The 26,447-nt window shown below is 44.5% G+C and overlaps 1 protein-coding gene across 3 annotated transcripts in view; it reads right to left on the bottom strand.

Moving 5' to 3' along the window:
* LOC102379795 (serine/threonine-protein kinase DCLK1) overlaps positions 1 to 26,447 on the bottom strand; it is a 410,739-nt gene that overhangs the window by 81,504 nt on the left and 302,788 nt on the right. For all 3 annotated transcript variants that reach the window (XM_014525416.2, XM_025191247.1, XM_025191248.1), the window contains exon 6: positions 4,346 to 4,440. In XM_014525416.2, coding sequence (XP_014380902.1) covers positions 4,346 to 4,440 — 95 coding nt within the window. The remainder of the gene's footprint in view (positions 1 to 4,345; positions 4,441 to 26,447) is intronic.

Below are 26,447 nucleotides of genomic sequence, written 5' to 3'. Positions count from 1 at the left end.
TTAAGACACAGTGGGGTCAAAACTGCAGGCATGCTAGCCCCTGCTGAGGCCACAAAGCCTGCCACATTTCAAGGAGGTAGGTACAGGGGTTTGGGGGAAACTGCACCTCAAGCTGCGGACAAGCAAAACTCACGACATGGGTGACACTGTGTGTTAAGGTGCAGCAGGGTGAAAACTGCAGGCTTGCTAGCCCCCACTGAAGCCATGAAGCCTGCCAGCTTTCAAGGAGATAGGTGCAGGGGGAGTCTGGGTTCTGGGGCCCTGCACCTCTGGCTGCTGACAGGCAAAACTCGTGCCATGGGTGCTTGTGGGACTGTGTCTATTTTGGGGCATGGGGGAGGGGAAACTACTGCAGGCCTGGCTGCTAGGCCCTGCTGCAGTCACTAAGCCTGCCAGCTGTCAAGGAGTTAGGTGCAGGGGTTCTGGGGCCATGCACCCCTAGCTGCTCACAGGCAAAACTCATGACATGGGTGCTTGTGCAACTGCTGCCTTTCATCAGGCAGCAGGACTGAAGGTCCCCCATCACTTGCCACCACAGACCTGGCGGTAATAATTGACCACAGTTGAACATGAGCCGGCAGTGCGATGCTGTAGCCAGGAGGGCCAGCAATATGCTGGCATGCATCGATTGATGCATCTCCAGCAAAACCATTGCAAAGAAGTGATTCTCCTGCTCTACTCAGCTCTAGTCAGCACTGGTGAGATCACAGCTGGATTACTGTGTCCAGTTCTGGGCTCCACACCTTAACAAGGACATGGTAAAGCTTGAGAGAGTCCAGGGAAAGGCTACCCATATGGTCAGAGATTTGTACGGCAAGCCATACAAGGAAAGGCTGAGGGACCTGGGACTCTTCAGTCTGAAAAAGAGAAGGCTGAGAGGTGACTTGGCAGCAGCTTCATGCCCTCAGAAGGGGCTACCATTCCTGCACGTTTTATCCAAATCTGGCCAGAAATGACAAAGTTATAGGCTGTTTCAACCTTCCTCATTATAGCCTATGGGTGAAACATTGAGACAGCGTTGAAACGGTGAAACATTTCGACTTGCCTTGTTTTATTTCGAGGCTGTTTCGACCATATCTGTTTTGTTTCAATTTTGCTGTTTCAACCTCGAAACAGGTCAAAACAACGTTGAAACAAAACTTGTGGTGAAATTTCGCACAGCCCTACTAACTGCTGTTTGTTCCAAACCTTTGCTGTTCAATAAGGAGAAACACCCTCAGCCTAGAGAGGTGCCCTTCAAAAAAACCCACAATGCTCAAGTGTCACAAATGACTATTTCCTTTCTTTACTTGTGCTTTGGAGGAGAATTTTGACAGCCTGCCAAAATTGCTGGACATTCTATTCAGTTGTGTCCCTGGCCATGTACTAAGACCATGCTGGAAAATCTATGAGCAATCAGGTAGAGAGCTAGGGTTTCTTCCAGCACTTGTCTTGGCTCCCAGACCTGGCACATGACCTCAGCATCCCCTACCCCTATGGGAAGCAGGTTCCCTAACTTCAGCTGGAGGGCAAGGATTGCTAAGAGAGACTTCACTTCCATGTACATTTTGTGGGATTCAGCACATGATCCTCCTGTCTCAGTACAGTACATGACCCTTCTGCCTCCCATCAGGAGCCCCAAATGCAGGAGTTCTGCCATGTCCCAGGTAAAATCCAATCATAAACTCTCAAACTGACCATGTAGTTTCAGCAACCCATGTTCCCACCTGGGGCACTATATGTAGCAAGAGTTCCCTACATCTTGCAGGACAGAGAGAGGCTTGCAGGGTTTCTTCTATCACTTTGTTCCAGCAGGCCATCCTCCTATCTTGCCCCTTCCCTTGATTTGCCTATAGTTCAAACTCTATGGGATACCTGCATTTGATTTTACCTTGTTTTTAAAACAAGATAGCAATTTCATACAAAGACAACATTAAAAGACCATTATTTAGGTTGCAAGAGTCAGCACCCACAATTTGTCCATGAAACAATAATTCACTCATTATGAACATGCATTATGATCTTTAATGATGGAATAACATATTTTTGCTGCAGGACTTCATTTAGCTCACAGCTTATACGTGGAAAGGGGTTTAAATTAAATTTGTGTGGCAACTGTAAATCTTGTATTTTCTAACTTTGGAGTGTTCACTTTTGCAACCCAAAAAACATTCTCTATACTAATTAATATATGACTGTATATAAACAGATGTTGTCTCTGTATAAACACACATAATGTAAGTTTTTATAATCTTCATAAAGTGTGCACACAACAACCTACCTTTTTTCCCTTTTCCACTACAGAGGATACTTGGGGTCAAATTCTGTCCATAGGTATGTGTGCATACTGTGCATTTCTCACCAAACTTTGTGGGACTCCATGCAACCCTCTGAGGGCAAAATTCTATCTTTTAATGACAGTATAGTTTCTCTTCTAGTTTAGCTTGCATTTGAAAATGAACTTTCCTCAAACTGAACAAAATCATACCATCACCAGAAAAAGCTTAAAATCCTTTAAAATGCCAACTTGATGACATCATGTCTGATTTCATGCAGAAAAACAAGGTAAGAAGAAGTCATTTGTCATACTCTGCATTCGGGGGTCAAGGACTTTGTGAACAGGATGCATTTGGTGTGCTTGCCACATTGCTTGCTTTCACCCCCTCCCCAGTGAACACTCATAATAGGAAAATTATCTTCTGCTCTCCCTGATGGGAAAAAAGCATCAGTAACAAGGAAAGAAATGATGGTGACTTATCAAAGAAAAGAGGTAGCGACAGTGAATGAGAGAATCCTTTGTGCTAATCTATATGGTACCCTTTATTGACAATGTGAAATCCTGTGACTTTAGGTGACTCTTCCCCTCCTCTCCAGTAACTTTCTAATGATTAAGCCATAAGCCTTGTAAGATCAGAAGGACCAAGATGCCAGTTACGAAGTAAAAATTCGTCTTAAATGAAACTCGTGCTCTCACCTGTTGTGTCTCAAATAATCAAGAACCTGACTAACATGAGGTTTGAAGCTATTTTCTTTGTCAGTTTTGCATGCAATTCTATTCTGTTGAGATAGGAAGTTGATAGTTTGGTTATAAATAAAGGAGGCAGAAAAAGGCATGAGTTTAACTGCATTTTTCAACAGAAATTTGAGACAAGGTGCAGTGCCTCAGAAAACATGTCACTGAGGCCCAGGCCCAACAGTTCAGAAACTGTCAGAAAAGAAGGTAAATGGACATCTGGCCCACTCTCTTTGAACTGATGCAATTAAATCAATGTGCACAGTCCTGCTGGGTTGAACCAATAATGCTCCTTTACACAGGAATAGCTAAAGTAGTAACAAGGCTAGCACCATTACTCAATAGATAGACACATTGGCTGTGTCCAGATGAGTGTGGCAGTGCGGTATGTGGCACTTCAGACCTATCTATGGCACCACACACTACACATGCAAGCATTCCCCATGCTTCTACTTTGCAACGTGGGGTGTTTTCTTGACCTGAGGAGATCCCGGGGTCAGTAAAAGAAGTGGGGAGGTGCACGTGACAGTAGCGCACATCGCCCAAAACCGAAGTCTGGCCAACCATACTCCAGCTGCTGGCCAGACTTCCTGCCATGGCTGAAGCCCCAGGAGGCCCCCAGGTAAGGCTGCTGGTCCCAGTCTCCCCTACCCCACCTGGGGTAACCTGTCACATGCCAGAGCGTGCATGGCACAGGCCTTCCCCGGGGACAAGTAACTGTGGCACGAAGTGCACCGTTGCTACTTGTCCCTGGGGAAACAAACATCCACGCTCATCTGGACATACCCATTATGTAGTCTTCCTAGGTCTTGGGATTAGAAAGCCGAGTCTACTCATAATCTTGGGCCACCAAGTACCAATGCAACTTGCTCTTGTCTTCTTACTGAGCCAATTTGGGTGGCTCAATATAAGTATATGCTTGAATCAGACTTAATTACAGAGTACTTTTTCATTTTGCCTTAGAATGAAAGCTGGGATGGCTTTTGTAAGGGATATCTTGCCTACTACCAACTTAAAAATGTAGGACTTGAATGATGTCTAAGCTTTCTTCCAGTTGTAAAAGGCTTGACCAAAAAAAAAAAGATGCAAAAAAAAAAAAAAAGTTTTAAAAACAACAGTTGAGGTATCTTCTTTTTCTCTTCTTAAACTACTTTCCAGCACAATTAATATTTTGAAAGGCAGAAATCAGCTGCATTCCAGTTGTTCAAGTGTTGCACAAGCACAACAAGAATGGTATCCAAACTTTTTCACCCCATCCCTTTAAGTGTAATGGACACTTGTGGAGAAAGCTATTTGATGGCACAAAGATCTCTGCTCAGCCACTCTCAAATATCAGTTTCCTCATTTTCTTACCCTCTGTTTCCGCAGGCTTCCTGGGCTGGTGGGAGATGGGCTTGGAGACTTCCCAGAGCGGGGAGTAGAAAGCTGGCTACCAGGGGTTCCATTAACTAGAAGAGCAAGAAAGAAAGAAAGAAAAGGTGGTGTGTAAGTTAAAGCAGAGAAAAATTATTAACTTTAACATATTGTGTTCTTTCTATTTTTTCTTATTGTACGTAGTATCTCTATCAGATTTGTAAACATTACATAGAAGTAATTCACAAATGAACTTTCTTAGCACTATGAGTCCTACACTGCCAGTTTAGATGGTGCTTAGACAAATAATCAACACATCTAAAATGACTGTTTAGTCAAAGTCAATGAACTTCATTACATTTTCTTAAACTGCCTAGTTCCTATGCATACAAATGATGGAAATCCATATGCTTTGTTGCCTTAACAAATATTTGCTATATTTAATCCCTTTCATTTCATTTAGTTGTGCCTCCCAGTGGTACCCACTAGGAATAAAAAGCAGCACTGCTTCCAAGGACAAATCACTGTAGCTTAGTTTCAGATACTCTGTTGTTTGAAGAGATTTCTGCATTACTATCAGACCCAAACATCATCTCAGAACAAACTCTAAAACACTTGACCTACACAAATGAAGGGGCCATAAAACCCCAGCTACACATCTTACCAAACCATCACTTTCTTAAATAAGTTTATTTAAAAGAAAATCTATTTTAGGAACAACTTTTGCATTTATTTTTCTTTCTAAAATTAATGAAACTTAATACTAGCAGAGCACAACAGCTTGCTACAAAGTAATCACATGGAAAATATTGATAAGATTCCTAAAAGCTTATTAAAGAATTTAAAGCAATACTACCTAATAGAGATACTCTTTAAATAAGCAACTGCCATATTACAATCCATATTTATCAGCATCAAGAACAAAATCAGCTATTAGATGCCTCAATGCTGAATCTTACAGTAATATTTACTAACTAGAGTACCAGTAAAACATTTAACTTACCTTCTATGAGCTCTAACATGGACACAGTCTTAATGTTTTAACCTGATAATAGCAAGCAAAAAAATCTTGCCCTGTACTAAGCCAAGCTGTAGCAAAAACGAGAAGCAGTGGGATTAGTTAAGGATAGCTAAGGCTGCTCACAGAGCGAGCTGAATGAGATGCTGGATTCATAAGCAGAAGCCTTTTCTGCGTAAGGCTGACGTCTTCAGAGCAGCAGTGGGAGGTGCAGGTGCTGTCTTAGGGCTACATCAAAGGTGTCAATTAAGCATATTGCCGCTGCTTCAGAATGCTGAGCAACTGCAACCCCCACTCTCCTTCCACGAAGCCCCGAAAGCCTAAGCAATTTCATATGCTCTGCACTGAATCATAACGAGGTGCCTTTGGGGGCAATATACCAAATGACTCATCTGAAAATCAAAATGACAATAACTCTTGTAAAACCTTGGCTGACTGGCAAGCTAGCAACTGCTAAATCCTTCAGATAATGCAGCAGGTCTTTTTAATAGATTTTTTTAATTGCTTTTACATACCAATTATTCTCACCAGTAAATATTGGGCCCACATGTTATGAAAAGGGGACACACACTTACTTTCCTATGGTACTCCAAGATGCATTATACAATACATTATACACAATATGGTTGTGGCTAATAACATGATTTTACAATTAAAACTAGCTCCACTAACAATGTGTTGGGTTTCTATGATTTTTTTTTTACATTTGGACAGGAGAGAGAAAAAGGAAACAAAGGAGAGATTAAAAACAAAGTGCTGGAGAATAAAAGTCTTAAAGACTGCTTTACATGGGTGGACCTACAAGGCCAGTTAGAAACATCAGCTTCACTAATGTAAAAAAAGGAACCATCCTCCTTTACTTTGATCAGATCATCAGAGATCTGGCTACTGTCAGAGTGAAGTTTAAGGTACTAGCTTCTACTGAGAACGTCTATATCAGTGGTCACCAACCAGTGGATCTTGATCCACTGGTAGATTTCGGAGCCTCTTGGTGCTGATCTGAGGCTGGGGTGGGGGCGCTGAGTGCCCGTGTGCATGCACACACATGCCCCAGCCCAGCAGGTCAGCCTGTGGGGGAGCATCACATGTATTAAGCCCCCGCAAGTTTAAAAATGACCATGGAATGCTTTAACTAAGCTCCTTTGATTTCATAGATTTCATAGACATTTGGGCTGGAAGGGACCCTGGAGGATCATCGAGTCCAGCCCCGTGCCCCAGGGGCAGGAAGTCAGTAGAGATCATAGGATCCCAGCAAGGTAAGCATCCAAGTGTGTCCTGAAGGCATTCAAAGTGGGTGCTTGAACCGCCTCTGGTCCTGAAGCTAGTAAAGTGGGGGTCTAAAACCGCCTCTGGCGGCAGTCCACTCCAAACCCTGGGGGCTCGGACAGTGAAGAAGTTATTTCTTATGTCCAGCCTGAATTGGTTGCGGTGGAGTTTGTGACCATTTGATCCCATCATCCCTTGAGGCGCTCCGGTGAACAGACGCTCCCCCAGATCCCAATGAGCACCCCTGATAAACTTATAGGTGGCCACCAGATCACCCCTGAGCCTGTGCCTCTCCAGGCTGAAGAGCCCCATGGCTCCCAGCCTCTTATCACAAGGTCCGCTCTCCTGACCTCCAATCATGCATGTGGCCCTCCTCTGCACCCTGTCAAGCCTCTCCACATCCTTTTTGAATTGTGTAGCCCAAAACTGGACGCAGCACTCCAGCTGTGGCCCCACCAAGGCCGAGTACAACAGGATAATTCGTAGATTCATAGAAGTAGGGTCGGAAGGGACCTTGTAGATCAAGTCTGACCCCCTGCCTTGGGCAGGAGAGAAAACCAGGCTCAAATGACCCCAGCCAGATAGACATCAAGCCTCCTCTTAAAGACCCCCAGCGTAGGAACCATCACCACTTCCCTTGGAAGTTAGTTCCAGATCCTAGCCGCCCTGACTGTGAAGTAGTGCCTTCGGATGTCCAGTCTAAACCTACTCTCTAACAATTTGTGGCCTTTATTCCTTGTTACCCTGGGGGGTGCTAGGGGGAACAGGGTCTCTCCCAAACCCTGCTGGTCCCCCCTGGTGAGTTTATAGACGGCCACCAGGTCCCCCCTCATCCTTCTCTTGCGAAGGCTGAACAGGTTAAGGTCCTGTAGCCTCTCTTCATATGGTCTGCCCTGCTGTCCCCGGATCATGAGGGTGGCCCTTCTCTGGACCCACTCAATGATTACTTTAATTAAAGTGCCTTAGTGGCCATTTTTAAACCCATGGGGGCTTACACACATGGCACTGCGATGATGCTAGAGAACACGTTGAAGCACATGTATAGGCGCTCTATAATGTCAAAACCATTCTTTCTGAGTTCTTTGCAACAGAAGAATTACTCTAGCTTTTTCTATGCTGAAAAAATGAGGGGAAGCTAAGAGTTGGCCTTTTCCAAGGGGTGTCTAGGATCTAATGAGGTGTCTTGAGTCTAAAAAGTTTGAGAACCACTGCCTTAGAAACTGATTTTCTCCCCACGATTTGCAATGATAATTTTATTTAGAATGAATGTTTCAGCTCATCTGTCCTCAAAATAAGTCTAGAGGGAAAAAAGTGGACTTGTAATGGCATTCATTTGCTTTTGGAATTTGATCCTAGATACAGTAAGGTTACCATACGTCTGTGTCTTCCCAGACATGCCCTCTTTTTTGACTCCTTGTCCTTGTGTCTGGGCGAGTTTTTGAAATGTGAGCAAATGTACAGGTTTTTGCTTTGCCTCTGATTTTCTGGGCTGGCTGCTTGGGGCTGAGAGCAGTGGGCAAGGTGACTGGCTGTTGGGGGTCACGTGGTCTGCCTGAGGGCCCCTGCAAACTGCTCCCAGGTAAGAGACAAAGATTGTGTGTGTGTGTGTGTGTGTGTGTGTGTGTGTGTGTGTGTGTGTGTGTGTGTGTGTGTGTGTGTGTGTGTGTGTGCTCTGCATGGACAGCTGGGTTGGGGGGGTGGAGGCTATGGGTTGGAAGTAAGGGGCACTAGCAGGGCTGGGGGGGGCGGGGGGAGCTTCGGGTCAGGAGTGCGGGGCACCAGCAGCACTCGGGGAGGACAGAGGGTTGCAGGTTGGGAGTGAGGGGCATCGGCAGGGCTGGGGAGCCAGGTGGCTGTGGGCTGGGAGTGTGGGGTGGGCACCAGCAGGGCTGAGGGAGAAGGGGCTTGGGAGTGAGGGGCAGAGGCAGGGCATAGATATATCACTGTCCCCCCATTACATGCACCCTTGCTCCTTCCCCTCCACAAGTGTCGTCTTTTTTGGTACTGGAATTATGGTAAGCCTAAGATACAGAGCACAGCCCATACATACAGGGTGCCAAACAAGACATTTCTTTACATGCGCTCTTCTACATTTGCAAGTCTCAGCATCTTTTGAGAATATCTATTCTCTGTTCACTGCTAGCACGGAGTCCCTCAGAGGAGCTGAGTTTGTTGCTATGGAGAGTTCCAAAGTACATGGGGTAAAATCTTGGTCCTAATGAAATGAGTGAGAGTTTGGCCTTTAACGGTAATAGAACCATGATTTCAATGCCAGTCCTTACCATAATTTCTCTCACATAACACCTCCACAATTAAAATAAGCACCTTGTTTTTGAAAGGCAGAATGAAGAAAATAAACCTTTGCTTAAGAGCCTCTGCTGGAAATGTCCACAGCCAGCAGCTTCAGAGGCCTCCTTGAAGAACACTTAGCTTTATTTCTGTTTTCCCCTGACATAGGCTTAAGTGGCAAAAGTTGCTGTTACTCGATTTCCTCAATTATATTGTGCACTCCAGCAACTGCATTTTGGAAAGATGTATGTGTTGTATGTGAAGAAACATGGTACTTCACATTATTTGGCATTATTCTCAATGAGAATCCTCAATAGAGACTCCACTATTGGGATGTGCCTGTATATTCCATGTAAAGACAGAGCCTTATGAAAATGTATCATGATTGAAGACGATACAGATCTCATCTTGAATCGCACTGAGGGTGTGGACATACATAACAATGAGACAATTTTAAATGTGGTTTAAACTGCAACCACACAGATGTACAGGTCTGTTTAGAATGGCTTTTGGAAAGTTTAAAAAGTATGCCTAGATAATCAGGTATTATTTTGAACTGGTTCTCCATGAACAGGTTCAGTGTTATGTGCGGGCACCAAGTTTTTCATAACTACTGACTGGTCAGTCCTCCAGGCATTTAATATTGCACTATTCCTTACGTGAGCCTTTTTGCTTATTTTACCAGCTCTGATTGCTGGGGACCTGGATTCTCCTCCTGGCTGGAAAAATCCAAAGACCCTAGAGCCATCTCAAAGATAGCCTTTAAAAAATTTCCAAGCCAACCCCCTACCCTGACTCACACCTGCACTGACCTAATTGCCTCAGAGTCTAGAATTCTCCAGAAATTTCTCTCCCTGGGACCTCTTGCATTCCCCTGGCTAACAGGCCATTTCACTTAGATGCCTTTACTACTAGGTGCTTTTTCTCATTATAAACAAACAATAACTTGAGTGCCCATCCCACAAGTGGCCCCTTCAGTCTGCAAATTGAGGCAATTGTCACTGCCTCAGAACACAATGGTAAGAGATACTTAGCAGTTTAGCCTACTATCTTTTCCTTAAGTACGGATCCCTCAGTTCCTTTGAATGAAACATGTCAAAAATCATAAAGATATATACAAACACCATAACATCATCTATACAGTGATAAAAATGGATATAGTGTAACATGGTCTTTTTAATGAGACCCCAAGTGCCATATCAGTACATGTAGTCCTTGACTTACAACATTTAGAGTTACAATGTTTCACACTTACAATGTTTATAAATTGACACCTTGTTTCAACTTTCTGACATCAGTTTTGACTTTACAAAGCTTGATCCAAAGCGATGAAATGCCAGCAAACAAGTTTGCTGCGTCACCCATCCCCCTGGAGAACATCTTTCCAAACTTCCTGGGACACTTTCTTTAAGAAAGCAGACAAGACCCCAGAAAAACCTGCAGCCAAGACTCCAGCCAAGAACCTTTCAAAAAAGTCCAACCAAGAGCCCTTCAAAAAGTCCAGCAAAGTCACTTCAAAGAAGTCCTTCCAAATCAATATGATTGCTATTTACAATATAAATACATTAATGTAGCTGTATTACTCATTTATAATTGATTGAGTACAAAATTCTGGGTTATTTCTGGTGAAAATAGGGTATCGGGCCTTGGTTCAGGAACCAATCCCCCATTTATAGCCTAGTTTCCTATGGGAAAATTGGTTCCAAGTTACAACGTTTCGACTTAAGACACAGTTATCAGGAACCAATTGTGTCGTAAATCCAAGGACTGCCTGTATAAGAAAATCTGCATGACTTCTCACAAATTCCCCAAGATTTTGTGGAGTTTGTATCACCAAGCATGGAATTGATGGCCATTCAGTGGTATTAAATGTCTATTATGCAGTGGTTCCTTTTTCTTCACCTAGGAACTGATGTGTTTAAAAGTGCATCCAGCCACACTGATCTCACAGCAGTGGAAAAGGAATTGAAATAAAATAAGCAGCTTTCTCAGAAAATCATAGAATCATAGAAAATTAGGGTTGGAAGGGACCTCAGGAAGTCATCTAGTTCAAACCCCTGCTCAAAGCAGGACCATCTCCAACTAGATCATCCCAGCCAAAGTTTTGTCTAGCTGGGTCTTAAAAACCTCCAAGGATGGAGATTCTACCACCTCTCTGGGTAACCTTTTCCAGTGTTTTACTATCCTTCTAGTGAGAAAATGTTCCCTAATATCTAACCTAAATGCCCCTTGCTACAACTTGAGAAAAGTCTTTTTAAGCTGCAGCCTGCGGCAGAAACCTTGGGCAGGCCCTGGAAAACCCAGTCTCACAGGAACACAGAAGCAGGGATCCACACAGCCCCTCTGCCCCATCCATCTAATCTGTATTTTCTTGCTAAGTAAATCCTGGGAAAACTTTGGGCACTTGGGCATGCTGGGCTCGGTACTTACTTCCACCTTTGGTGGCAATTCAATATCAGAGCAATGCCTGAAAGGTTACTGTTCTACTTAGAACCCTTACAAGTGTATGTGTGGACACCTCTAAATCATGACAATTATTAACTGGTTTATAATTAGCAGGGATCCTGGTTTTCTCTGATAAAAAAGAAATCCCCAATTTTCAGATTAAAAGAAGTAACCCAAAATTTACATTTTTTCATGATCAAAATGAAACACCTATATATATATATATATATATATATATATAGGTGTTTCATTTTGATCATGAAAAAATGTAAATTTTTTATTTTTTATATGAAATATATTCAAATATTAGTGGTGTTTCATTTTAATCATGGAAAAATGTGGATTTTGGGCTACTTTTTTAATTTAAAAATTGGGGTTTTTTTTAAAATCAGACAAAACCAGGATCCCTGCTAATCAGTGACATTCTTGAAATGGTTCAATCATTAATCAGGTCAATCCATGCGCAGGAGGGTATAAAAGGAGACTCCCTGAGTGACCAGGGAGTGAGCGAACAGGGCAGTTTGCAAGCAGTTAGCTGGGAGCAAGAGGAGGAAGGGGAAGAGAAACCAGGCACCAGGACCCAGAACCTGGTCTGGGAAGGTAAGTGAGCCAGGGCTTCTTGTCTGTTTGGCTTGCTGAGTGTTTGCTTGGTGAGCTGTGTATTTGGGTGCATGCTCCGAGCAGCTGGGAGTACAGGTAGCTGGGTGATTACTGGGTGACTGATTGCTTGTGTCTGGCAAAAGCCCCAAGAATAGGACGAAGCCTGTCCCGGTCCAGGAGGGTGTAAAAGGAGACTTCCAGAATGACCAGGGACAGCAAATAGGGCAGTTTGAGAGTCAATTTGCCACCCCCTTCATTGAAGGGGAGGCTTTAAGATGATTGCTTTCTTTAATTAAGAGTAGTGTAAGTAGCTAAAACTCAGCAGTCAGACCAATACTTAAGTCTCTTGTTTCACTAGAGTCCCAAGGAGAGGGGAGTTTGTTAGGGAGTTTCCCTGGAAACTCTCTCTCTCACTATCCTTCACTGTAAGCTTGGTGAGAGGAATAAGGTTAGCAGGGAAAATGACCTTTCAGGAGCAAGGAGCAGTGAACAGGTCAGCTTACAGGGGAGTTTGCTTGGGAAAGTCTGCTTAGAAAGAGGGGCAGGAAGATAAAGATGGCAAATTTAAGAGACCAGTGGAAACTGATGGAGGACAGTCACAATGTCAGAACCACAGCCACTGCCTGCTCTTCCCCTGCTTGCACCTGTGAGGTATCTGTCCAGGCAGGACTCCTCACCATTGAGGCTTCCACCCAGGTCCTGGTTTGGTGGAAGCTGTGGAGATAGAGGCTTGCAGGTTCCCTCCAGTGACAGCCAGGTGGAGAAATGCCTGTGGTACGAGTGGTGCTGCTTGGTAGTGTCTCTCAGGGAGCAGGCAAGAGAACTACTGGAGGAGGTAGCAGGGCTCTGAAGCATCCTTCACCATGAGGACTTCATTGATTTAATGCCGGAGGAGAACAGTAGGCCTGCAGAGGAAGGACTACCAGAAGTGGTGCAGGAGAGGGAAGAGGACATGGATTCCCAGGAAGGTGGAAGCTGTAAGCTTCTGACCTCTGGCAGCAAGCAGAAGTCTTCATTTCCACCTGCAGTGGTTTGAATGGAGAATAGATATGGGGCCCTAGCAATAGAGAAGGAGGAGGAGGGGCACATTCTGTTGGTGGAAGAGGCCATACTAGGCATCCCCTAGGTTGGGAGGTTTGAGACCACTGCCACCAAGAAGCAGCGATAGGTTGTGGTGGTTGGAGACTCTCTTCTATGAGGGATGGAGACATCTATCTTCTGGCCTGACCTATTGTCTCAAGAGGTCTGCTGCCTGCCTAAAGCCTGAATCCAAGATGTCACACAAGGATTGCTGAGACTCATCTGGCCCTCTTACCCCATGCTGCTTATCCAGGTTGGCACCAGAGATACTGCCAAAGGGGACCCTGAGCAGATCAAAAGTGATTACAGGGTTCTGGGTACAAGGGTGACGAGGAAGAAGGGCTCAGGTGGTGTTCTCCTAGATTCTTCTAATCAAGGGAAAAGAACCTGACAGGAGCAGATGCATCCTGCAGATCCTGCCAGGTTAGACAGCAGAAACCATGGTTGCACAGATGGGATCACCAGCAAGGCTTGGGCTTTTTCAACCATGGGATGTTGATCCAGGAAGAAGAATTGCTTGGAAGAGATGGGATCCATCTGGCAAAGAGGAAAGAGCATCTTCTCAGACAGGCTCATAAACCTGGTGAGGAGGTCTTTAAACCAGGTTTGCCAGGGGATGGGGATGAAAGACCTGAGGTTAGTGGGAAAAGCAGGTGACCTGGAGGAAGCACAAGCAGGAGGAAGAATCTGGGGAGGTCTTCTCATTCTTCCTGAGAAAGTAGGGCAACTAGCTAATTACCTCATGTGTCTGTACAAAAATGTACAGAGCCTGAGAAACAAGCAGGAACAATTGGAAGTCCTTGCAGTCACAGAACTATGATATGACCGGAGTAACAGAGACTTGATAGGATAGTTCACATGACTAGTGTACTGTCACAGATAGGTATAAACTGTTTAGGAAGTACAGGCAGGGGAGAAGAGGAGGAGGAGTTGTCTTTTATGTAAGAGGGTTGTATGATTGTTCAGAGCTCCAGTATAAAACTAGAGATAGACCTGTTGAAAGTCTCTAGGTTAGAGGGGATAGCAGCGAGGGTGATATCGTGGTGGGGGTCTGTTATAGACAACCAGACCAGAAGGATGAGATGGATGAGGTTTTCTTCAAACAGCTACTAGAAGTTTCCCAATCACCAGCCCTGGTTCTGATGAGGGACTTCAATCATCCTGACATCTGCTGGGAGAGCAATATAGCAGTGCACAGGCAGCACAGGAAGTTTTTGGAGAGTGCTGGGCACAACTTCCTGGTAGAAATGTTGGAAAGCTCAACTAGGGCTCATGCTCTTCTTGACCTGCTGCTCACAAACAGGGAAGAATTGGTGAGGAATGTAGAAGTGGATGGCAAGTTGGGCAGCGATAACCATGAGATGATTTCCAGAAAAGGAAAGAAGGAGAGCAGCAGAGTAAGGACCATGGATTTCAGAAAAGCAGACTTCAACTCACTCAGGGAACTGATGGGCAGGATCCCCTGGGAAGCCAATCTGAAGGGGAAAAGAGACCGGATTGTATTTTAAAGAAGCCTTACTGAGGGCTCAGGAACAAACCATCCTGTTGCACAGGATGAGACTAGCAAGCATGGCAGAAGACCAGCTTGGCTTACCAAGGAACTATTCAATGAGCTAAAACAAAGTGGAAGCTTACAAGAAGTAGAAACTTAGACAAATGCCAAGGGAGGCATATAAGAGTATTGCTCGGGCATGCAGGGATGAAGTCAGGAAGGCCAAAGTGCAAATGGAGTTGCAGCTAGCTTGCTACATGAAAGGTAACAAGATAGGTTTCTACAAGCATGTCAGCAACAGGAAGATCAGGAAATGTGTGGGTCCCTTACTGAATGGGGGAGGCAACCTAGTGACAGATGATGTGGAAAAGGCTGAAGTACTCAATGCCTTTTTCACCTCAGTCTTCACAGGCAAGGTCAGCTCTCAGACTACTGCACCTGGCAGCACAGTTTGGGGAGGAGGTGAGCAGCCCTCAATAGTTAAAGAACAGGTTAGGGACTACTTAAAGAAGGTGGATGTGTACAAATCCATGGGGCTAGTTGCAATGCACCCAAGGGTGCTGAGGAAGGTGGCAGATATGTTTGCAGAGCTGTTGGTCATTATCTTTGAAAAATCATGGCAGTCAGGAGAGATCCCAGATACTTGGAAAAGCGCAAATATAGTGCCCATCTTTAAGAAAGGGAAGAAGGAGGATCCAGGGAACTACAGACTAATCAGCCTGACCTCAGTCCCTGGAAAAATCATGAAGCAGGTCCTCAAAGAATCCATTCTAAGCATTTGAAGGAGAAGAAGATAATTAAAAACAGTCAGCATGGATTCACTAAGGTCATGACTGCCAACCTGCTTGCCTTCTATAATGAAATGACTGGCTTTGTGGGATGCAGGGAGAACAGTGGCTGTGATATACCTTGACTTTAGCAAGGCTTTTGATATGGTCTCCCACAACATTCTTGCAAGCAAGATAAGGAAGTACAGGTTGAATGTATGGAGAGAAAGCTGGCTTGATGGTTGGCCTCAAAGGGTAGTAATCAATGGTTTGATATCTACCTGGCAGCTGGTATCCAGTGGAGTGCCCCAGGGATCAATCCTGAGACCAGTTTTGTTCAATATCTTCATCTATGATCTGGAAGATGGCATAGAGTGCACCCTCAGCAAGTTTGCAGATGACATCAAGGTAGTGGGGAGTAGTAGATATGCTGGAAAGGAGGGCTAGGATTCAGCAAGAACTAGACGTATTAGAGGACTGGACCACAAGAAATCTCATGAGGTTCAATAAGGACAAGTGAAAAGTCCTGCACTTAGGATATAACAGTCCCATGCACTGGTACAGGCTGGTACAACTGACTAAACAGCAGCTCTGCAGAAAAGAACTTGGGGTTATAGTGGATAATAAGCTGAATATGAGCCAAACGTGCGCTCTTGTTGTGAAGAAGGCTTAATGGCATACCGGGTTGCATTAGTAAGAGCATTGCCAGCAGATTGAGGGAAGTGATTGTTCCTCTCAATTTGACACAGGTGAGGTCACCTCTGAAATATTATGTCCAGTTTTGGGCCCCCCAATACAGAAAGGATGTGGACAAATTGGAGAGTCCAGCAGAGGGCAACAAAAATGGTTAAGGGGCAGGAGAACATGACTTCTGAGGACAGCCTGAGGGAACTGGGGTTATTTAGTCTGGAGAAAAGAAGACAGAGAGGATTTACTAGCAGCCTTCAATGACACCTGAAGGGTGGTTCGAAAGAGGATGGAGCTAGACTGTTCTCAGTGATGGCAGATGACAGAACAAGGAGCAATGGTCTCAAGTTGCAGCAGGGGAGGCTAGGTTACATATTAGGATAAAGTCTCTCACAAGGCGGGTAGTAAAGCCCTGGAAGAGGTTACCCAGAGAGGTGGAATCTCCATCCTTGGGAATTTATAAGACCTGGCTAGACAAAGCTTTGGCTGGGATGATCTAGCAGGGGATGGTCCTGCTTCGAAGCAGAGGGTTGAACTGGATGACCTCTTGAGGTCCCTTTCGATCCTGATTTTCTATGATTCTATAATTCTAAAATGGAGATTACACAGGCAGCTACAGCCTTTTGATTTATTAACTTATGACTGGTTGACCATTTCCTTCCTGTTTGTATCCTTTACATCTAACTTCTTGGAAAGAGTTAAATTAACGTAAGTGTGAAGTGAATATGGAAGTGAATCAGGAATTTGGATAGGGACTGAGAATGTACTTGAACAGCAGTTACAGTGTGATAATTTTTCTTTTGGCATAGTTCTAACTAATGAAGTATATGCCAGATATCATGGTGACAAGTGCTTTAACAATGTTTCATAATAAATGGCAATATAAAAACTTCTAATAGATAAAGGGAAAAAAATTAAACTGCCTGAAAATGTCATTTCTTGGTGGAATTTACATGGAATCCCTTGTTACATCATATTTGGCAGATACCTACATTGCATGTCTCACTGACTGATGTAGCATATGTTCCTGTGTGGAATACTGATACAGATAAAAACATACCAAAATTGGTAAATCTTTGGTGTGATTACTAATTATGCTGTGTGAAGCAAAATATTTCTTCTCACTTTTGACTAAAATGGCAGCCATCACAGAATTCAAGTCAGCATAAATGTCCTTCTTTAGTTTTATGAACAAAGGTATGATATGTTAAACACATACCAAATAGATAAAGTTATAATAAAATTATTTAGGTTGCCATGACTATGTGTACATAGCTACCTTCCAAACACTTTACTTCTTATAATTCTTTGCAGAATTTGGCCTGTTTAAGCCACTTAGGTTTTCAGGGTATGGATATGCCTTTTTATTTGTTCTTTAAAACACATGGTGCACCTATGGTGCTATAGAAATAAATACAGAAAAATAAAACCATTGAGCGCTGATGCCGTCATCTCCTGAAATAAATGGAAAATGTGATTCTTATGAGGGGGCTTAAAGAAGTTATAATTTTGTAAATAAACCTGAGCTTTGGCTGAGCCAGTCAGGAAATGATTAATTTTTAAAATGCACCTTTTTAATAAAAAATAAAAATGAAGAATTAATGAAATTCAACAAAGGTGCCCAGTTATTATTTTGAGAACCTGGCAATACTAGTATATAGTACAGAAATCATAGTCTATTGAAAAAAATTGCCTATTGAGGTGTGAACATTTTGTACTCCATAAAATATGTTTATTTGCCTGATTTTGTATATTTGCTAAAAAGGTTTTCCAAACATGAAATGACTGTATGTGAAGCAAGATGATATTTGAGGCTAGATCAGAACTCGCACATAAAATGTATGCCAATCTCTATTAAAAATAATTACAACAGTCGTAACAACATGCATGGTTCATGTTGAACAGCTATTACCCCAGGGACATAAAATGGTAGCCCACAGAGGAGGCCCCCCATATAGTATACTCAGGATAATTGTGGCAATTTGTTGCTTTCCTTTTTCTGATAAAAAATTTCCCTGTGAAGAGTATATAATTTTATAGTAAAGGAACAAAATGTACCTTGTTTTTAATTCCCTTCTGTTATTGTATTTTTAATTGTCTGTATGGTCTTTTTTAGCTTTATCTTTAGTGCCAGAAAGACGTGATTTTTCATACTGAGACAGCTGTCTCAAAGTACAATCCTAGTAGAGACAAAGCATGGTGGCTTTTACCTCAGTGCAATCAGTCAAGGTAAAGCCCAAATGTTCAGTGTAGGGTTCACTTTGACTAGAAACAGAGGTAAAACTGTTCCTTTGACTTCTCTGTGCTAGAACTCTATATCAAAATAGGTATCTCCATAGAAAAAATACATAATTATTTTTACAGTGTAGATACAGCTTTGGGCTACCAGTGGAGGGGTTGGGTTTGTTCCTTTGTCAATAGATTACAAACGTCAGCAGTAAAAATCAGGCTTAGAGTACATTTACACTGTGACTGAACATTCCTGAGTTAGCTTCAAACTGGCTAGGCTTGGCTAGATTAGCCATAGAATTGCAGAGCTCAGTGCAAGTTGTGAAACCCATGAGAAGTAGGGTAAATACTCAGGCAGTTAGTTTGAGCCAAGCTCTATACTGTCATGTCTAAACTGCTATCAATAACTAAGCTAGCTCATTTAAAGCTAGCTTGGGTATGTCTTCAGCTCACTGCTGTGACTGCAGGATAGACGCAACCTCAGACCCAAAAGGCAAGACACCTTTGTGGAATATAATTCCATGGGAGTTTGTGGAGGCTTCAAAATACACGAATCCCAGAAGCAAACATTCAATAGTCCCAAAGCGGAGGGATCCACATGGTGAACAACTTATATAGGAATCAATAAATGGTTTGTCAGAATAAATTCATTGCTCTGTTTATCAGATAACTGTCCCAGTTTCTTTTCTGCATTTGATCCAGAAAGAAACAAGGGCAGCTTTATCAGAATCAAAGAGCCTGGCCTCTAACTATATTTAACGTGTAAAGTAAAAATTAGCTATTGTAAAACTGTGACTAGGTAGGAGAATAAGTAGAAACTCTCTTATCTCGTCAGGAGTATCGTTTAATTGCAAACTAGGAAAAAATCAAAATAGTTAAGTGATAGTTAACTAGAAATAGAAAATAGATAGAAATAGGATTTCTGTGGTAGCCTAAAGGAGCTAGGTCCCTAACTTGGCCCAGTGTTTTCAATGGGTTTCAGGTGCCTAAATATTATAAGAATGCAAATGTAAGCTAAATATTATAATAATGCAAATTGAAGCATTGCACTGAAGGCAATCTGATATGTCAAGTCACTGTCTCAGAGACTGATATGTCAAGTCCCTGCCTCAGGGACTCCAGGTCCTGAAGGACTTCTGGAATTATAACCTTGTTCAGGTTATTGAAAAACAATTGTCTGTGGGTGGCTACATGACCACTCAAACCAAATGAATCGGTTTTTATGAAGGAACATGTCCACCTCCTTTTTTATATAATAGAAGACAGTACAAGTATTCACTCTAGAAAAGCAAATATTAAGTTTTCATTTCTGTATACCCCAACCTTTCCCTTTTGAGAAGTACATAAATTGGCAATGTTTTGCTATTTGGTATATGATTACTTTGCCCAGATGAAATTTTTCAAGCATATACTACCAGATAATATAAAATACTATACAAATTCTTCATGAACAAATCTCCAGATTTGAGAATGTATATCCCCTCTAAATTACATCTGAACTAAACATTTGCTTCATTAAGCAGCTGAAATCACCAGATGACTTTCCAAAATACCAGTGAAGCTCCCTAGTGCCCAGCTATGGCACAAGCAAATGGCATGAGATTCTAGCATTTCACCCAAAATGAAACATTTCCATTTCAGATGTCCAAGAATAACTTATATTCTAGTGGTTAGGGCATTCTCCTGAGAATTTTCATGACATGGGAAATATCAACACAAGCTTTCCCCGACTGCTGGAATGCTGCCAAAGCTCCGCAGCTGCACTGGCTAGATTCAATGGCTCCAAGGCAGTAGGTTGCTGTCCCCTGGCTTTGACTGTAAACTCTTTTGGGCAGATGTTGCTATCAATGTACATGATGCGTGTATGTGTGTGCACATGTGTGCATGTGTACACAGCTCCTAGCAAAAAGGGGTTGAAATCTTGCACTCCCAAATTGTACAAATTAGTTATGTATAAAACTTTAAAATTAACCAGCCATTGAAGGTTAGGTGGCTACCATGGGCATGTGTAGATGACATGGGGGCCCTAAATTGAAGCAATGGATTTTAAAAAACACCACTTCAATTTAGGGCTGATTAAACCCCGTGTCATACACACACTGCGCTGATTTACTTGCCTCTCCAGCAGGGAGGGGAGGGTGAACTGCTGGCGGGTGGAGCAGTCCCTGGGCTATGTGGGGGTGAGGATGGGAAGTGGGGGGCTGGTGCTTCCCTCCATGGCAATGGCAGGCCCCCCCACAGGTGGCACTCACCCGTAGGCACCCGGCTTAGGTGGTCCTGGGGGGTACCGCAGCCGTGGAGGGAAGCACTGGGCCCCCATACAGCTCAGGCAGACAGACAGGCTCCAGGGGGGAAAAGAAAAAGATCAGGCATACTGCTTTCTTGGGTAGAGCCTGCTTTCCTGGGCTGCTGCCAGGCTGCCTGCAGGGCTTCCTGCAGAGCTGTGGAGTTGCACAGAGCCCGATGCTTTGCTTCACGGCTGTAGGGGCAGCAAACTAAAATTCCTCGAAGGAGTTTTAGCTTCTTGCGTCACAAGTCATTTAAGGTGCATTACACTGACGAATTTCGTATGGAGCTTGGAATTAATGTATAATATGCCACCAAGGCATGCAAACACCGACACCATTAAAGTGGTACAAAAGCATTTAGCCCACTTTAAAGTGTCGTGCACACAAGCCTCTTGTTTTATCTACACACAGCCCATGATAGTTGTTCATCTGGATGCCTCTTTTAAGGCCCTAAACAGTCTAAGCCCTAAATAGCTAAGTGGCCAACTCCTCCGTTACAGTCTAAGGCCAAGTGAGGGCAGTCTCTTGACACTACCATTTGGGCTTCAACTTTGTTCTGCAAAAAGCACATGGGTATATCTTGGTATACCTTAGGTCTGGAAGTCCCTCCAGCTTGGACATCTTCAGGAACTGTTGCAGGACCTTTTTACTTGAGCAGTCCCTCAGAAGGTGGGGCTAAATTTGAGGGTGGTATCTGGGGAGTATCTTCTATTACATATGATCTTATTTTGATAATTTTATCTTTATAATTTATGTGTTTTTTGTTGTTAGCTCCTCCTAAGCCTCTTTTGGGGAGGTTGGCATATAAATCTGATACATAAATAATAAATTAAAAAAGTTGTCTACATTCTGACATAAAGAAAGGCTGTTTTAATTAAACAAATACCTGTTTCCAGCTGCTTGCAAATTTCTGTTTTAGTATATTTAGTTCATGTGGTGAGTTGCATAAAAAAGGTGATAGAAAAAAACAAGACACAGAAGTTCATACTCTTTTTAATATCTAAAGAGAGAAGAAACTGTGTAAGAAGCACATTCAGCTTGTTAGTTATTTTAATTTGTAGGCCTCAATGGGAAACTGACAAGGCACTTAGTTTCATTTCCATTACAATGAAGATCCCACTTAGTTCATTAAAATTTTGTCCTGAATCAAGCATAAAATTCATTTGAAGTTGGATCTCCCAGTTCTCAAGAAAATCCCTAGACACTAGGATACAGGATATTCTTGGGCGCCTGAAACTGAAATGTTTTGTTCAGGATGAAATGGAATATAATTTTTCAGTTTTCACATGAGGAAAAACTTAACGATGTTAACTACAATATATATAAAAAAAATCACCTCTGCTGCTGACTGAAAAAAAAAAATCAATTGTTTCCATAAGCCTCATATTGCAAATAGACTGCATGGGCTGAATAGGACTTTCCCTGCAACTACCTATTAGTGAGCCAGGGGCCATTGTGGCTTTGGGCATAGGAATTTAGAGGAAAAGAGAATGTATCTTAGATTTTCAATCTTCCTTCTGCCTCCAGACACTGTAGCAAGAAACCCTTTTGTCTGTCCTCCCCCCGCCCCCCACCTCCTCAAATGTGAAGTTCCTCCATATGGCAAAAGCCTCTCTTAGTATTTGCCCACTTTTGGGGCTGCATTCTCTATTCTACATTTTCTTCCTTCCTCTTACTTTTTCTTTTATTATATCATTATTATTTTTATACAAGGTGTACTTGTAGTGAAAATAGAGCTTGTAGATGCTTTTACAAATGTACTTTAAGTTTAAAAGTAAGTTGTACCATGTAACAATATTAGCAAGAGCAGGAATTTCTGTATAGAGCAGGTCCCTGAATGAATCATGGTTGATTGTGTAACACAGTAGCTAGTCTGGATAAGCATGTTAATGAGTGGCAATTAAAACCTACAAAATCAGAGACTAAGGAGAAGAAAGAATCAATAAAGAGCCAGGAATTCCCAGAAACTTCACTGTTAAAGGTGCAGAAGCCCTGGTTTGAACTAGTCAATGCTGGAAACAGACCTTTGGGGCTGAAATACTCCCTGATCAACCACTTCCAGAGCTCTATTTATCACAGCAGTGAATCAATCAAAATTCATCAACGGACTCCTGAGACTGCATGTACGTGTGGACGTGACCCCTGGGGCTGACAGCTGCCATCCAGCAGCAACCAAGAGGGACGTCCCTCAAGGTCAATGACCCCTGGATTGGGTAAGCCTGAGGAGGGGAAGTTGAGGATGGAGGGAGCCATGGAACACCGAACAAAGAGCCACCCACAAGAACAGCCCAGCCAAGACAGGCAATGAGCACAAGAAATATCCAGGTAAGAGACAGGGTCCCAGATAGTCCTGGGTTTAGGGGGGTGGTGCATGCACCTTCAGGAGGCCTTAAATGCCTCTTCACTAATGCTCATAGTATGGGGAAGAAACAGGAGGGATTTGCCCTCCTGCTAGCTAACATAAACTTGGACACAGTGGGGCTCACTGAAACTTGGTGGGATCCAACACATAACTGGGCGGTAAACATCAGGGGCTAATAGGCTGTACAGGAGGGATAGAACAGGGAGGAAAGGTTGGGGTGTGGCACTCTACATCAAAACGCAATACACGTCCTCAACAAACAGCACTAGGTCAGAGGAGGTGCCGACTGAAGTGCTCTGGGTCCATATACAAGGGGGTCAGGGGGAAAGGGACTTAATGGTAGGGGTTTACCACAGGCCACACAACCAGGGGGAAGAGCTGGACCGGGAATTCTCAGGTCAGCTTGTGAAGGCAGTAAAGTCAAGGGATGTGGTCATCATGGGTGACAAACTACCCAGACATCTGCTGGGAAGAGCAGTCAGCCAGGTCTGACCACTCACATAGGTTCCTAGCCCAGTTACAGGACCTCCATTTAACCCAGGAGGTGCACAGTCCCAACAGGGGAAATGCCTTGTTAGACCTGGTCCTGGCCACGGACGATGACCTGGTGAGTGGACTGCAGGTTATTGACCACCTGGGCGATAGCGATCATCGCCTACTGGAGTTCACCATCCATCACAGGGTGTCCAAGGCCTGCAGCAAGGCAGCAGCCCTAGACTTCAGGAGGGCGGATTTCAATGAGTTAAGGAGACTAGTTGGGGAGGCACTGAGGTCCTGGAGGGGAGGGGAGTTTGGAGTCCAGGAAGAGTGATCGTTTCTTAAGGAGACGATCCTCCAAGCCCAAAGGGTGACAATCCCCATGCGGATCAAAGGGGACTGGAGTGCTCAAAAGCCCCCATGGCTCACCAGAAGCATCCATGAATGTCTCAAAGCTAAAAAGCAGGTGTAAACTCAATGGAAGGGAGGGGCCATCACCAAGGAGGATTATACCTCCATTGCTCGAGACTGTAGGGGGGCTGTCAGGAAGGCTAAGGCGGAGATGGAACTGGGACTAGCGACCCGGATCAAGGATAACAAGAAGTCCTTTTTTTAAATACATAGGGGGTAAAAAGAAGGTACCAGGTAATGTAGGGCCTCTGCAGGATGCGCTACGAAATCTGGTGGTCACACCAGATGACAAAGCTAATTTCTTTAACAATTTCTTTGCCTCCATCTTTTTGAGCAGGGACCAGAGCATCCCTCCACTGGGATCCCTGACGGACCCAGGGGAGGCGCTGCCAGGCCCAGGGTCAGTGAGGACCTAGTCAGGAAACTTCTGGTGGGTCTAGATGTGTTCAAATCAGCAGGTCCTGATGATCTCCACCCCAGAGTGATGAGGGAATTAGCAGAGGTCATTGTGGGACCCCTGGCATGGCTTTACGAGCACTCATGGTGCTCTGGCGAGGTGCTGGGGGACTGGAAAAGGGACAATGTGGTTCCCATTTTCAAGAAAGGGAGGAAGGAGGACCCAGGAAACTACAGGCCCATTAGTCTTCCCTCGATCCTGGGTAAGCTTTTTGAGAGAATTATCGTAGCGCATGTCCATGAGGGGCCAGCAGGGAGGTTATGCTTAGGGGCAACTAACACGGGTTCATTAGAGGCAGGTCGTGTCAGACCAACCTGGTGACCTTCTATGACCAGGTCTCAAAATCCTTGGACGCAGGTGTCGCAGTGGACGTAGTCTTTCTGAACTTTAGGAAGGCCTTTGACACTGTCTCTTACCCCATTCTCATTTAGAAATTACGTGACTGTGGTATCGATGCCTACATGGTCAGATGGGTCACAAATTGGCTGGAGGGCCCCACCCAAACAGTGGTAGTGGATGGGTCTTTTTCGAACTGGAGGGATGTGGGCAGTGGGGTCCCCCAGGGCTCAGTCCTCAGGCCCGCACTGTTCAACATCTTCATCAGGGACTTGGGCGAGGGGGTGAAAAGCACCTTGTTCAAATTTATGGATGACACTAAGATGTGGGGAGAAGTGGGCACGCTAGAGGAGAGGGACAGGTTGCAACTAGATCTATACAGGTTACAGGGGTGGGTGGATGAGAACAGGATGGGATTCAATACTGACAAGTTCAAAGTACTGCACCTAGGGAGGAAGAACCAGCAGCATACCTGCAGGCTGGGGAACTCCCTTCTAGGCAGCACGGAGGCAGAAAAGGATCTTGGTGTCATTATTGATTCCAAAATGAACATGGGCTGCCAATGTGGGGACGCGGTCAGGAAGGCAAACCGCACCTTGTCATGCATCCACAGATGCATCACCAGCAGGTCCAAGGAGGTGATCCTCCCCCTCTATGTGACACTGGTCAGGCTACGGTTGGAATACTGCATCCAGTTCTGGGTGCCGCACTTCAGGAGAGATATGGACAGCATTGAGAGGGTCCAGAGGGGGGCCATGCACACGATCAGGGGGCAGCAAGGCAGGCCCTACGAGTGGAGGCTATGGGACCTGAACCTGTTCAGCCTCCACAAGAGAAGGCTGAGAGGGGATCTGGTGGCCATCTCCAAACTGGCCAAGGGGAACCAGCAGGCTATGAGGGAGTCCCTGTTCCCCAGAGCACTACAGGGAATAATGAGGAACAACGGCCATAAGTTGACCAAGAGTAGATTCAGGCTAGATATCAGGAGGCACTACTTCACAGTCAGGGTGGCTAGGATCTGGAACCAACTTCTAAGAAGTGGTGCTCGTACCTACCCTGGGGGTCTTCAAAAAGAGGCTAGACAATCACCTAGGCGGGGTCGTTTGACCGCAGCATCCTTTCCTGCCCATGGCAGGGGGTCTGACTTGATGATCTGCTCAGGTCCCTTCTGACCCTACCTACTATGAAACTAAGAAACTATGAGAATTGGGGAGTCACCAAAGTCTGCCAGAGAGGGATAAAAGGCAGTGAAGAATGACCCCCCATAGCGCCCTCTTCGGCCTGACCAGCACCCTGCCTCTCCAGTCAGAAGGACCAGCCGGTGACCCCCTTCTGCAGCAACACTGCACTGAAAGAAGCCTTGACTGGCCATCAACGGTGGACTCCAGCGGTTGGGGACAGGTATATCTTGACACCAGTGCTTAGTGCTCAGAGCTAGCTACCATGAGTGTGTGTGTGTTTGAGGGGATCAGCACCAAGGTTTATGGTCTGACTTTTGCATCCGTCCAATAAACTAGAATTTTATGATGATCCTGTGAGTTGGTGCTTTGTAGCCAACAACACAACAGAAGAAGAGGAAGCCACTGGACTAGCACTGAAGTGAGAAGGTGGGCCAGGTGGGTAACAAACCTGGGAGCATGATGACCTCCCCTTGTGGGGTCTGCTCCCTTTTGGGGTCTCTGGCGCGCCAGCTGGAGGAGCTCCAGGCCACAGTCCAGAGACTGCATGCCATCAGGGACTGCGAGCAGGAGATAGACTCCTACTGCCAGGCCCTTCTCCCCCGGGAGGCGGAGGGTAGACCATAGTCCCCCTCCACGCCAAAGGAGGACTTTGGGACCTCCTGCTGTGTCCAGCCAGGTGCATGGACCAAGGTGGTCAAGGGCCCTAAGGCCCGCCGC

This window comes from Alligator sinensis, unplaced genomic scaffold (assembly GCF_000455745.1).
Source record: "Alligator sinensis unplaced genomic scaffold, ASM45574v1 scaffold1034_1, whole genome shotgun sequence".
Classification (NCBI taxonomy): domain Eukaryota; kingdom Metazoa; phylum Chordata; order Crocodylia; family Alligatoridae; genus Alligator; species Alligator sinensis.
Note: the sequence above shows the minus strand (reverse complement) of the source record. Positions and strands in the feature narration are given on the sequence as shown.